Source organism: Apostichopus japonicus, chromosome 12, assembly GCF_037975245.1.
Source record: "Apostichopus japonicus isolate 1M-3 chromosome 12, ASM3797524v1, whole genome shotgun sequence".
In the NCBI taxonomy this organism is placed as follows: Eukaryota; Metazoa; Echinodermata; class Holothuroidea; order Aspidochirotida; family Stichopodidae; genus Apostichopus; species Apostichopus japonicus.
The window spans coordinates 2,469,439-2,484,759 of record NC_092572.1 but is presented as its reverse complement, the minus strand read 5'-3'; the positions used below and the strand labels follow the sequence as shown (position 1 = coordinate 2,484,759).

Here is a 15,321-nt window from a genome sequence, read left to right as displayed (position 1 = left end):
AAATCCGGCCGGAACCGGATTTTTTCATTACACAAAAGAAAATCATTAATAAGAAGTAGAAGTATGAAACAAGGAGTATTATTTTGGTTGATCTTTAGAAACAGTGGGTCAGACCATTGAGAAATTTAAATTAAACATGTTATAATTTACCGGATAATTGCTCACTATCCGGCCGGATAGTCTGGCAGGACCGGATATCCGGTGCATCCCTAATGATGATCACACAGTCACAGTCACGATGCAAGGAGACTTGGGTTGAGAGCGGATCAGTCGTTTGGTAGTTAGGTTTTCGTGCCCAAGTTATTTCTTGAGTGACTTTTCTTAAAACGTACAGATCATGGCATTTCGGCGGAGATACAGTAACGCTTCTCGGATTATCTACCTAATATCGTATGAACCATTATATTCCCTTTTGTAGGTCAGCTGCAATACACACGTGACCGTTGACCACAACCACAATCTCTATGCAAGGAGGCTGGGCTTCACCACCACCCTGCAAAGGGCATCAAACATATGCAATGTCCTAACTTACTCTTATTTGATAAATGTCTGATATTTAATTTAATTAATGTCTTCACCCCTAGAAACACCCTAATTGTCTATAAATCAATACATAGGGTACTTAACATCATATACAAAATATAAACAGGTCTATTAGAGTCATAATTGATCGATATGTAATTCCTTCGATCGAAAATCGAAACTATAAAAAGTTCCACACTCAATCGCCTACTGAGCTGCTACCCTTAGGTGGGAACTCATCATAATTGTCCATAAACTTGGCTGAAATAAATACAATCAATACATACAGCATAGTCCTATTTATAGAGTCTTTACATCTTTGTAGAAAGAAACATCAATTAAGATTCTCAGGAGCTTATTTGGGTGGGCGCAACTAATTTATGTGTCATTCATGATCTACCCTGAGGTAGAGAGAAGTTCAAAGCTGCAATCCCTGATGACACGTTCAGCAGCAGCGGTGCTGAACGTGCATGCCAACTTCAATCTGGTTTAATTACGTTATATTACGATTGGAATGTACGGCTGAATGTGCGGTTCACTAGATCTAGTTGGATGTTTGGGGGGAACAAATCGTCTTCCCGATCAGGTACCTCAACGTCATGTAAGTATAATCGTGGGCAAGCAATCGGTAGTATATAATACTCAAAATAACGAACATAAAATACAAATGATTAGTCCGAAGTGATCCAGCGTAATACATGTAACAAAGAAACATTCACAATTAATGGATACATTTTTAAACATACGTTTGCCGGCCAGACACGAACACCGCTAGTCTACAGTGTAGGCATAGGCTAGCCGACTACAGTAGTAGTAGTAGTAGTATTAGCCATTTACGTAACCGCACTGGAACTTGGTGTAACCAGGGAGCTGCTACAGCTCCCTGGTGTAACTGCTTGTAACTGTTTCCTATTATCCTATACCTGATGTAGCTATTTGTTTTCTACTATACAGGAGGATATAGTATGATGTAGGTCCTATTGAGCCCTAGCTTAGGTCTGCCTAATGATCAATACTATTTTGTTTGTCAGCTAAGTATAGCACAAGTTTGCTCAAAATTGTATGTCACTGGCATTAATTAAAGAGGCCTTATCCAACGTAACTTCAGAAAAGGTGATGATGTTAATACATATTGATGGTATGACTATGAGAGAAATTCCCTTCCATCCAAAAGAATTTAACTAGGCTAGATTTATTATGTGACGTGTCTGATCTGTAAGTCTACAATGAAGCGTGGTTAGTTTTGTGCATGCTATCCTACAATAAATAGTCCTTATAATATAAACATAGGCTATAATGGATGGTGCCCTTGCTTATTTAATCGACCGTGATAAGGCCTAAAATAAATACGTTACATTCCCGATTCATATTTATTTCCAGGTAAATGCACACTAGGCAAGTTCTTGTAATATATATATATATGGTAAAGGACAAAATTATACTCTGGCAATATATAGGTTAAGAAACCAGATTACACCCAGATAACATGTAGTAATTTATATTAGTTTGAAATAGGCATTGCCTATCACATATACAGTAATTGTCTGGTTTATATCGTAAACAATTATCTGGTTTTTATCGTGAACTTCCCCTTTAAATTAAATGGCATCATTAAAGGTCAAAGTTGAAAGTAGGAAATAGCTGTGTGGTTATCACGGGAGGGCGTTAGGTGGTTTCAATGCAGGAGTTAGGCAGTTGCCTGCTTTAAGGTACAGTATGCATGTACTGCATTTCATAGTACTTCAGACGAACTATATTGATTTGAGTGGCTGAAGGCTTAGCTGATGGTCTCAGCCACGTTTCGGGGTCATGCCAGCCCATAATTGTGAGCTATATTGATTTGAGTGGCTGAAGGCTTAGCTCATGACCTCAGCCACGTTTCGGGGTCGTGCCAGCCCATAATTGTAAACTATTGATTTGAGTGGCTGAAGGCTTAGTTGATGGTCTCAGCCACGTTTTGGGGTCATGCCAGCCCATACTTGTAAACTATATTGATTTTAGTGGCTGAATGCAAATCTGATGACCTCAGCAATTGCTCATTTAGGTTTGGTTTTCACCCACTTTATGAGGCAATCCAGCTTTGATTCAATAGACATTGGTTGAGAAGTTCCTAGTGAACAGGAAGATGTATGCATTAGATATGCAACAATACTATATTTGGTTCCACCTTGGTAAGTAAAAAGGAGTTAGTTTCTCAAGTAAAGTTATGTGAGGTCAACAGATTTGTCCATGTGACAAAATCACACTAAACATGGTAACTCGGAAGGAAAAGCTTGGATGAAGTTCAAACATTATTTTGCAGTGCTAGTGCATATTTAAATTGCATATATATCTTTCCTGTTTCTGTTTCTATTTATGATTCTTACCCTTGCTTGCTTTCTCTCATAACTCACAGGTGGAGGAGGTTGCGATCACAAATTGGTACAGGATACACACTACTCTGTTTGGTTATTGGTGAGTGTTGTTTCACTATGTTATTTACTAAAAAGAACACTTCCCGTTTCATATTGCCTTTCCAACCTATATAATATTCAAACCATTAAATTCTAGTAGAACAGGTTTAATACATGTATATGAGTCTACTTCAAAACATAACATGTATGTTGGTCTCAAAGACTCACATCCTTTCTAGTTCCACCTATAACTTGGTACTGAGTCCCTCTTGTGCAAGTATCCCATCTGTAACTAAGTACTTGTGCATTCTTCCCATTGGTTTTAATAATAGAATAGTCTTGTAATATCCAATATAAGAATTTCACAGATTGGTTAAGTTGAATTGGGAGTTTTGTCTCTCTACATTAGTTTCCTCTGCATTTCAGAGAAATATTGTAATAGAAATTAGTCAATACACTGAACTTAGACCCATAATCTACCCTTTACTGGTAAATGTGCTGTCCAGCGTTAATACGGAAGGTGCTGTCATATAGTTCATAATTTGCAAAGTCTATGCCTCTTGCAGATAAATGTATATCAAAGAAAGTTCTTGCATCGTGTTTAGGCGCTTACAAGGATGCTATTAACATATCAGATAAAAGCATTGCAGACATTCATTGTGATTAAATAGTTCAAGGTTCAACCCGTGCACTTTTACTGGAGAAAAAAAAGAGTTTTCAAGAAACAGTTAGGTGCTTTAAACATTTAATCTGAATTTAAAATTTGAAAATATGTTTCAAAAGATCTCTTGTTTGATAAGTATGAAAGAAATCAATAAATCATCACAATTTTATGATCTGGATCTGTGCATCTTTTCTACTTTTGTTTTTGTTTTCTATATCATCAGGCAATGTGATTACTGCATATGGGGTCCAAATAGTATCTGTAAAGGAAGGAGGGAGTGTGACGTTGGATTGTGGAGTCAAAACCACAGAAGTGGGAAGAAACTTGAAATGGGATGTATTAACAAATGGCCAAGATGCTCAGTTGGCATTTAATGTTGATGGAACTATACTTTGCAATATAGAACTCAATGACTGTACTCTTTATCCTAATGGAAGCATTGTATTGAGGAACCTTACCGTGGAGGATGGTGGCAATACCTACCGCTGCCAGCTGGGTGACGAAACTGGATATAAATATTACTCAGACCATCTGCTAACAGTTTCATCAGGTAAGTCATTCAGTTGGTGTTTTCTCAACACTGGTGAATTGGTGACATGAACACCCTTCTTTATAAGCTCACACCTCAGTTTATGTTTACCAGTGTTGCTGGGACTGTCTCTTTGTTGATTTACTCTTAACAACAGCACCTGTAATGTATATAGTTGGTCAGCAATGGGGATGATTTGTCAGGGCAAAATTTTAGTGGTGGTCCTGTCACCCGAGATGACCAACATCAGCTGTGGAGATTGTCAGGCAGACGACCAGTTGTTAGAAGTTGCAGTTCAAATGGGCCATTTCAGCGTGGTGGGGGGGGGGGGTCAGGAATTGTCACTCTAGGAAATTCATTGATCATTTGACATTCAAGGGTACTGTAGTTCAGTTGATCATTTAACTTTGTTTGATGGTAGTTTTTTTCCTGATGTTGACAAGGTCTCTAAGAACATGGCAAACAAGCATCTCTCTCAACCTTCCACTGGCGAAAATGGAGTACTGAGCACTGTCGAGTAGAGGATCGATGTTAGTTTAGTCCCGACAAAGCTGCAAAGTTTCATGCGGAAGCGTGGAATTCCAAAGATAAGAATAGAGAATATTTATAATGTTCTGTGACTTTTATTCCTTCACTACTCCAGTCCCAAACTCCTTCACTCAATCTCTCAGGTCTTCATCAGTTTGCAGTCACTTCACTCAGCCACACCCTTCATTTTCCCAACAGCCAGAACAACAACACAAGGCCAATATTCCATGTCAAAGTCAAAGTGAACAGTGAACTCCCTTCCTCTCACACAATATCATAAGTAGTCTGTACATATAGCATACACTGTAGAAACACACACATCTCTAACCCCTCTTGACCCCCATCTCCCCTTATCTCTCCTTCATCCTGCCTGACCTACATACTGTAAGCACCAACTTTCGGACTTTCACTGGCTCACGCCCAAGAATTCCATCTCCATAGCAATAATATTTATAACGTATAGTTAAAGAGGTATATTATAGAAATAGAAAGTTGTGATATATAGATTGTTCATGGTTATAGATATAGATAGTTGAGATATGTAGATTGTTCATGGTTATAGATATAGTCTTTAAGTTTGTTCTCGACAAGCACTGTTGAAAACTGAAGAAAAATTGTCCTGATTCATTGTAACTGATACAGGAGTGCTTTGTAGCAAAGTATTCAAATCTTGTCCTTCTTATTGTAGGAATAAACAACAGACCATTCTTTGAGGGTCAGACACACTCATCAATTGCCTTTGCAGAACCTACAGGTGTAATTTATGCATACAGCACACCAAGCTGCAAGGATGTGGAAGATGGTGTCCTTAGTGTATCCTGTACGCCACTGTCTGGTGTGTTAGTATATCAAGAATACAAGTATGTTACCTGTTCATGTACTGATTCTGAAGGAGAGATAAGCAACTTACAGATGAATGTTACAAAACATGGTGAGTTTTGCTTCTGTTGCTTTCTTGATATTTCTTCATTATTCAATCGTCGGAGATGATAGGATTCTATGAGATGGTGATGGTGTATGTTTGTGTGTGTATATGTGACACCTGCTTGTAAACACAGTCATTGAAAAAGTTCATGGTGGATTAACTTTGTACTTGGTATGTTGGTCCGTGTTATTGAGAACAAGAACTATTTTCTTTTTGTGATGGTTAAATGTGATTTGAGGTCAACAGAGATAATTGTGTGAAAACTTTGTTAATGCAAGAACTATAAACTTAAATCTTTTTTAACTTCAGACTTGTAATATAGATCCAAATTGGTGGTTACAAGAACCCTATTCTCAACTGTGAAAGTTAAAGATCAAAAGAGGTCAAAGTGTTTATACATTTGCAAGCATGCACCTCATAACTGAATAGGGTATATCTTTTAGAAATTTATTCTAGGTTAATATAGATCCCTGTACATGGGTCCCTGTACAATATAGGAACTGTACCTGTACATGTACTGATTCTGAATTCTGAAAACCTTGTACTGTAGATATGATAAACACAAGTAAAGCCTGGATGATGAACATCTAACTCGGTAGGTACATCCGCAATTGTCCAACAATCTTGCTTGATCAATTGAAGTCAGTAATGGACAACACATAAGAATCTTGTTTGAGGTGTTGACTGTTTATTTTCTCGTTGAACATTTGGCAAAGCAACCTAAGCCAACTGACTTTCTGGCTTTTCAATTTTCTCACTTTCTATATATAGAAAATATACACCGCCCTCTGTTTACTATAAACTCAAACAAAGAAATTGTAGACATGATTGAAATGATAGCAAGTTGAATTTCTTTCTCATTTGCCATTTTGTTAGCAGCTATTTTAAGCTGTTCATGTAAAGATATTATTACCAGTACTCCTAATGAAAATAGGCCTCAAAGAAATAAATTCTCTCAAAATTAAACTCAGAATTTTCTACACATGCAAATAAGATTTGGGAACAGACGTGGTTGTGACCAGTGGAAAAGGTAGAATTAAAAACAAAACAAATTTAAGACAAGGCCAAGAAACAATAAGGATAAGGATAAGAAAATACAGATAGTTACTGGAAGTACTTAAATGGAGTGTCAAGATCAGTACTTCCTCTCTAGGGTGGACAACCAACCCCTTCTCTTGCTTTACAATACTGTACACCATCAGCAATTCAATCAGACCATAAAAGAGGCACACAAAACAAGTCTTTCAGGGAAGTGGTGTTGTTGGGGGGGGGGGGTATGGGGCAGGACCTAATTGTCAAGCTGAGAGATTCATTGATCATTTGAGTTCAGTTGATCATTTAACTTTGTTTGATATAAAATTTTTTTCCCTGATGTTGACAAGGTCTCTTAGAACATGGCAAACAAGCATCTCTCTCAACCTACCACTGGCCAAAATGGAGTACTGAGCACTGTTGAAAACTGAAGAGAAATTTTTCTTGATTCGTTGAAACTGATACAGGAGTGCTTTGTAGCAAAGTACTCAAAATCTTATCCTTTCTTGTTGTTTTAGGTATAAACAACAGACCATTCTTTGAGGGTCAGACACACTCATCAATTGCCATTGAAGAACCTACAGGTGTAATTTATGCATACAGCACACCAAGCTGCAAGGACGTGGAAGATGGTGTCCTCAGTGTATCATGTACACCACTGTCTGGTGTGTTAGTATATCAAGAATACAAGTATGTTACCTGTTCATGTACTGATTCTGAAGGAGAGATGTGCAACTTACAGATGAATGTAACAAAACATGGTGAGTTATGCTCATGTTTCGTTCTGGACATTTCTTCACTCTTCACACTTGTTCATTCTGTTAGATAGGTAGTTTTTATTAACATATTAAAAGGAGCTAGTTTGCAAAGAAACTTGAAATGTTGAAACAGACCTATGCGAAATATTCTGACAATGTCAAATGCAATATCAACAAAGTTTCAGTAAGAGGAAAAGTCATCCTTTGAGAATTAATAATGTAATCATGATGATTCAACATAAATACTGTAAAATATTTCTATGTAAAAGCTTTGCATTTTGATAAAATTTGAGACACAGAGAACAATGGACAGCTAAGCAATATTCCAATGAACCGCAGTTTATGAATATTCCAAAGGTACCACAATTTATGTATATTCCAAACGTACCACAGTTTATGGATAGGCCAACGGTACCACAGTTTATGGATAGGCCAGGTGAAGCTTTGGAGGAACAGTTAAAGCCAGGTTAAGGTTTAAGGTTACATTTAATTAACCATGAATTAAGTTAGGAGCAAGATATTGAGATTTAGTTTTCAACTACCATGTGGAATATCTTTCTCATTAAGTATTGTATGTCACCATAATATCTCTGTAAGCCAAAGTCTCAATCCATCTTTGCATTCTATAAAGCTGCTCATCTTAGTTGATTGAATGTGCTATATATATATATTGGATAACTTAAGATACAAATTCTCCTTGATGCACAATGATATTGTACCCAGCTTGCATATTTCACATTTTGTAGCTTCCATGATGTAACAATTGTTACCTTTAACAAGTGAACCTTTGTATCCAGGACTACAGTACTGTACTTGCTGTGATAATAAATTCTAGACTTAAGATCTGCAGTATACTCACATGAAAGGCCAATTCTATACACAGAGCCTGCAACACTCCTGATATAATATTGTGAACTGCTGCTACTTAACCATTCAATTGTTAATTGTTTTTGTACAGATAGTCAAACAGGTCTGCCACCTGCTGCATCCATTGTAGTTTGCACACTGCTTGTTGTGCTTCTGATTATTACAGTTGTTTTGGCCTGTTTGCTGCAGAAAAAAAATGATGACTAGAAAGCATTGTAAGTGAAGTAGTTCGTAATTAGAATTTTTCTTTATTTCAGTTGTAGAACTGTTAAGGAATGTACATATTCTTCATTCATGATATCTGTGTCATGTCAAGCAAGTGGAGAATTACTGAGAATGAAAATCGTAAAAGTACATCAGATCTGTAACTCTGGTACCTTGTAGTTCTTCTTGAGATATCGTGTTTACAAGGCTTTCACAGTTTGACCCCCGGTGATCCCCAATGACCTATATAAACGATAGGCTTCTTCTACACAATGTGGTAACTCTACACACCAATTATGAGATTGGTTTACCTTTAAGCTTGCTTATCTACAAGCAAGGCATCATACACACACTCACCCAATCAGCACAAGAGCACATCAGCCTGCATGGCTACATAGGTCACGATTAATCATCAAAACCAAAAATGTTAGCAAACTGCTCATCTACTGCAAAAAGCATTTGTAGGTAAATTACTGTATGTAAAGGGTTCAAACAACGCTCCAACAAGCAAGACTTCTTCAATGAGCCGTCACACTTAATGGAGCTTATGAATAGTTAGAGAGAAAGAAGAATGAAACAAACAAAGAAACTAGTCTAGTGATAACAGTTGTTCAGTAAATTCGATTTCACTTTGCATTTGAACGACAGTGAAGTATTAGGTAGCTCTGTAAAAGAAAAAGATGCTCATCCAAACCTTTTTTTTTTAAAGAAGGAAAGTAGTACCTTCTATTTTCTCATAGTGTACATGGCAGTCCAATTATTCTATATATGTTTTTAGCATTTTGAACTTTGCCTAGTTGAGTAGACTATACGTATGGGTTATTTATCAGGTGATTCGCTCAAATAATGTACAAATCACTCTTGAAACAGTATTTTCCGACCAAAGCAAAGCAAAGGGAAGCAGGGTCACAAAAAAGATTAGGCTTTATTTGAACTTACCTCTCTATATGAGGTTGTCTTAGTTATTCCAGATAGTGGCACCAATGTTGGTAAATAGGCATTGAGATGTTTCAGTGGTGGTCACATTCAAATGAATATGATTTGAAATACATGTTTTGAATATCTGAGTTAAACTTGAAAAGCTTTTCAAAGTTGTGTGAAAGGTCTTTTACATTGATTCCCTCTCTCAATCTTTCAACAGGTTTTAAAGATGGTGAGAGTTGGTAATCTTTTAAAGGTGGAGGAAAAGTACTTATTCAAAGCAGTGGAAATGACCTATGACCTAAAGCCGGAGAATTGATTGCTGATGTTGCAAGAGCAATCAAATGAAGAGTAGTAGTCCAGTGATTATACTGGAGAGGAAGTAACCTACGACCCGAGACTGAAAAATGTGGGCTGAAGAGTGCATGAGCAATCAGTTCAGTTTGGTTATGTCCGTGTATCATGGCTGTTGCAACCTGGCATACTGCTTTAACTTTACAGCCGCAAATTTGAAGACAATCATTGTGTGGAGAGGGGCTTGATCCATTTACTTAAATCAGAAGTCTGCTTGTCCATGAATCATCCAGCTGTAATCCATTTTTCCCTAGTAAAGGTTAAGTACATAATTTTAATATATTGTGTTCATTTTAATTGATGAAAGTCTATGATAGAGACACCAGGGCTTTCAGACTTTGTATGACTAGAATCCACTCAAAGACGTAAATGCATGTCTTGCACTGGTCGAGATTATTACACCTGATTATCAGTTTGATTATGTCTGACCTTCAATCAGATGTGGTTGTCACAGGAAACATTTAATATATAGAAATAGCCGCAACCTTAATGGTCCATTTTGTTTTCCTTATATTTCGTTAGTTCATAGGCTAAATGAGCATATATCTAGCTGATGGTTAGTAGGTCATTTGGGTTAGTAAATTTTACAGGTATAGTCCCTATTGGCACATTGCCAATGAAGTAAGATGCCCAGAACTTCTAAACGTCAAAGTTAGGATGAGTCAGCTAGTGAGTTATACAATAGAAGTAAAATAAAGTCCAACTTGGTAGGGTATTGTTTATACACCTGTGGTGCTAGGTATATAAGTGAATTGTGCAATAGCATTCGGGTTTGAGATCCAGAACTGGTATCAAAATTGTACGTAGAACGTGTTATTAGGTACGGGCAGGGTATAACGCCTGTGCGAAATATTATATATATTATATTATATGTTACTATTAGTTTGACTACCTTCCAAAGCTATAGATAAGAGCACATGGCATCTGTCATAGGGGAAGCAGTAGGAACTTTTAAAATTATACTGCAACTTTGGTAAACCTGTTTATTATATGTAATTGGAACTTGGATGACGCATCTTTCTTGGAAAGCAAACCAACACCTGTGTCCTGGTCGCCGTTAGCCATCTTGTAGGGTAAGATTTCATTCTTTAATTTAAAACTTATATGTTATTGAGATATAATGCTGATATTGAAATACTACTAGAAGTGTAGTTACATGACCGTCTTACCGACGTGAATGAAACATATTAAACGGAGTAGTGGAATGCATTGAGTAAAGACATTAACATATTAATGTATTACACCTGAAGCAATTACAATCGGAGTAATGCATTGCTATTAATTGGAAGTAATCTTGGCCAGAAGACCTACCAGGAACAGACCTGAACATGGCCCCATGTAACTGGTGGACCCAGGTGTAACCATATGCGATGTATTTACATTCTTTGAGTTTTCAAACTTAAATAGAACATTATTATATTATATTCATACAGATAGTATGAACATTATGGTTTAGCGTTGCAGAGGATAGTAAACTGAAACAAGAGGGGCAATATACTAGAGGATGCAATATAACGTAACGTGCAAAATTATATCCAATATTTAATTATAAGATAATTCATTTATTTTGTTAAGTAGTTCGATCATAAAATTAGTGCAATAAGACGTCCAATAATTGTTCATTAACTTTAACAGCGTGTTATTGTAATTTGTTGATTGTGGTATTGTAAACACCCCAGTGTTTGGTAGGAAATCTCTGAACCCACATGTCCCTGCAGAAAGCCGTGACAGTGGTGGTACTGGTATTTATTATAAAAACATTTTTTTGTTGATGTCAGGTCAAAAAGGAAGTTATTGCAACCCATATGAGTTGTTCATGTACGATCGAGCGCTTCACTTCATTCTTTTCAAAAGAATCTAAATTTTTTTTATAATCAGTTATCATTTCTTAACTGTAGGTGTGCAATCTACTACCTTGCCTTTGTTTGACATTGTCTTTCTGTTCACATTTGTTTCACGGTCACTAGCTTTGATAAACATGATTACTTTTCCGTATTTAATTTTGTGCAATAACTACTTTAGTCAGATCACTTTATAATGTGCTATAGTTGGGTTTGTTCCTCCTCCATGTTTTTTTTATTATTTATCTTATTTTATCTTATTTTATTTAACTTTTTCTTCTGCATATTGCCAATTTGTTTTCATAGTTACCACTTTTCCTTCTTTCCTAACTTTATCTAAGAGATATATAAATGTGAGATGTATTTCTAATAGTAAACAAAAAACCTACCAGTGTTAGATATCAATCTTGCCACACAAAACTAGATAAAATATGTGCAATACATCTTCACAGGGTCAGTTCTCCAATTCTCCAATTCTTGACTTAAAGATGTATTGACCCCACCAAAGTATAGCAAACTTAAACCAAAGACAATTTCAGTTTAACCAAGTCCTTATTAAGTTTGGTATATTACAACAAGCCCGTAAGAACTGTCACTTTAATTCAGTAATAGCTTAAAGACAGAATAGCATTTGTAAGTCAAATGTATGCTACTTGTGAGCAGGGTTTCTAAAATATCATTAATAGATTATGTATTATTATTAGCAATCAGTTCAGTTTGGTTACGTCCGTGTACCATGGCTGTTGCAACCTGGCATTTTACAGCCGCAAATTTGAAGACAGTTATTGTGTGGAGAGGCTTGATCCCTTTATTTAACCAGAAGTCTGCTTTTCCATTAATCATCCAGCTGTATGCCATTTGTCTCTAGTAAAGTTTAAGAACATACCTTTCATAAATTGTGTTCATTTGAATTGATAAAACTCTATGATAGAAACACCAGGGCTTTCAGACTTTGTATGACTAGAATCCACTCAAAGACATAAATGCATGTCTTGCTTGTTTTGTTTGTTGTTAAGTAGTTTGATCATAAAATTAGTGCAATAAGACGTCCAATAATTGTTCATTAACCTTAACAGCGTGTTTTTATTGTAATTTGTTAATTGTGGTATTAAAAACACCCCAGTATTTGTAAGGAAATCTCTTAACCCACATGTCCCTGCAGAAAACTGTGACAGTGGTGGTACTGGTATATATTATAAAAACATTTTTTGTTGATGTCAGGTCAAAAAGGAAGCTATTGCAACCCATTTGAGTTGTTCATGTGTGAATTGCTAGGTAGAAGATGTCTGGTTTGAGCTGACTCACAATAACAGATCATTTTGTGCTGCAGCTTGTAACCGCCACCGTAAGGGAAGCATTAAGCACTTTGTGGGTGCCCATTAAAAGATTAAAGAAGCCTGGGTTTATCTCCTGTCATGCCGTTTAGTATCTTTAGATGGTGGTTTTAACATTGATTTACTTAAGATTGAGAACTGTTCTACCGTTAATGATTACACTGGTGTGTTCTCATGTCATACCTTTATACCTACTATTAATCTACAAACTATAATAAGCGACTCTAGTTTTAATAATTTTGTCAAATTACCTCCTGACTTACTTCATGATGGAAGTTAACAATTGTATCATAATTTATATTTTCCTCTTAAAAGAAAGTCCTGGAAGAAGTTTAGTGATAAGGATGGATTACCCAACGTGTTAAAAAATCAGTTTCGCATCAATATATGTTGTTTTGAAAGTATGTCAAGAACCATACTGGCAACAACAATTGAAAGATATCTTCTTATCGGCGTGTTCTTCATTTTATTTGATGCACCCAATCCTTGCACTAAAGAAATATTTTGGTGTACACGCCAAATTACCTCTCGATGATGATTGCTCTAATATTTGGCACAACCTTTCACCGGATTTACAATCGAGCTCTTCACTTCATTCTTTTCAAAAGAATCTATTTTTTTTTAAATCAGTTATCATTTCTTAACTGTAGATGTGCAATCTACTACCTTGCCTTTGTTTGACATTGTCTTTCTGTTCACATTTGTTTCACGGTCACTAGCTTTGATGAACATTATTGTTTTTCTGTATTTAATTTTGTGCAATAATTACTTTAGTCAGATCACTTTATAATGTTCTATGGTTGGGTTTGTTCCTCCTTCATGTTTTTTTTATTATTTATCTTATTTTATTTATTGCATGAATGTGCGTGCTGTTACAACTTTTTCTTCTGCATATTGCCAATTTGTTTTCATAGTTACCACTTTTCCTTCTTTCCTTAACTTATCTTAGAGATATATAAATGTGAGATGTATTTCTAATAGTAAACAAAAAACCTACCAGTGTTAGATATCAATCTTGCCACACAAAACTAGATAAAATATGTGCAATACATCTTCAGTTCTCCAATTCTTAACTTAAAGATGTATTGACCCCACCAAATGATAGCAAACTTAAACCAAACACAGTTTCAGTTTAACCAAGTCCTTATTAAGTTTGGTATATTACAACATGCCCTTAAGAACTGTCACTTTAATTCAGTAATAGCTTAAAGACACAATAGCATTTTTTAGTCAAATGTATGTTACGTGTGAGCATGGCTTCTAATATATCATTAATAGATTATGTATGGATAAGTTGCTTGAAATCTTAATATGCACAGTGCCAAACATTCAATTTATTTGTTCCATGTAGATTTCTAAACCAGTATATAACTGAATGATGAAAAATGAAAAAAAAAAACATCTCATTTTTGTGTTATCATGAACACAGAATGACAACTTTAAATCAGATAAAACTGATGTGGAAAATGTCAGATGTAAAACAAATGGAAACATCTCATTATCAGTAACAGAGTCACCAGAGTGAACGGTTTGTTGTTGTTATCTTCTACACCTTTATCTCTTAGTTTCGGGAATTTTGCAATTTACAACACGCATACTTGTTTGTATCTTATACCTTATGTCTTCACTTTCAATTGCAGCTGAATGAAAATAAAGCTGTAACGACCCTGGAATCTTCAGTCAATTATATTTATTTATGCATAAGAAGCTTCTTGCATGTTTGTGTTTGTTAATCTATGGAAAATAAATACCCCCTCATACATATCTTCATTAAGAATCTTGAACATCAATTGTAGTGCTGATTTGACAATATTTCAAATAGGCCAAAAAGCAAGTTTTTGCTAACAAACACTATGTGAGGGAGAAGGTGAAGGACCACTCCTAGTAGTGCAAACATCCCCGATTTAACCATATTCTACCGACTGACGGTCGGAGGTGGACATCCCCCTCCCATTTCCCTCACGCCACTGATTCACAACGAACGGTATTCTACCCAGTATCCAATTTACTGTCATTCGAATACTCGGCCACCCATCATGACGGTTTCTCATCAGTTTCAGAGTTAAGATACTGACTATAGTAGGCTAATAGTATATTTACCAGCGTAGTGTAGTGAACTACCACTTGTATGCAAAACACGAAATCTCCAATTAGATACAAGATGGCGGGGAACTGATTTGTCGCAACTGTTCTCTCTCTTCCATGGCCCCTCTATATACGGCGCTGCTGAGTTCCAGAGCCGTATATAAACATAGTTTGGCCAACTGCGTAACGATTTCTGATTGTTCGAGAGGTTTAAGCGCTCACTGGTCACCATTTTAATTCCTTTCGAATGTAGGCTAACTGGACTATAGCAATTAAGCAAACCGCATTTGCTTTGTGTCGGCTACTACTAGGGAGAACTGCTGATAATTTGAAGAAATGTTAATGCAAACATAGCGAATATGCC

At 36.2% G+C, this 15,321-nt stretch overlaps 1 protein-coding gene across 2 annotated transcripts in view; it reads left to right on the top strand.

Annotated features, from left to right (window-relative positions):
- Window positions 1-1,024: 1,024 nt before the first annotated feature.
- LOC139977079 (uncharacterized) overlaps window positions 1,025-15,321 on the top strand; it is a 100,381-nt gene continuing 86,084 nt past the window's right edge. For both annotated transcript variants that reach the window (XM_071986105.1, XM_071986104.1), the window contains exons 1-5: window positions 1,025-1,123; window positions 2,918-2,976; window positions 3,803-4,129; window positions 5,325-5,567; window positions 7,112-7,354. In XM_071986105.1, coding sequence (XP_071842206.1) covers window positions 1,122-1,123; window positions 2,918-2,976; window positions 3,803-4,129; window positions 5,325-5,567; window positions 7,112-7,354 — 874 coding nt within the window. In that variant the 5' untranslated portion in view covers window positions 1,025-1,121. The remainder of the gene's footprint in view (window positions 1,124-2,917; window positions 2,977-3,802; window positions 4,130-5,324; window positions 5,568-7,111; window positions 7,355-15,321) is intronic.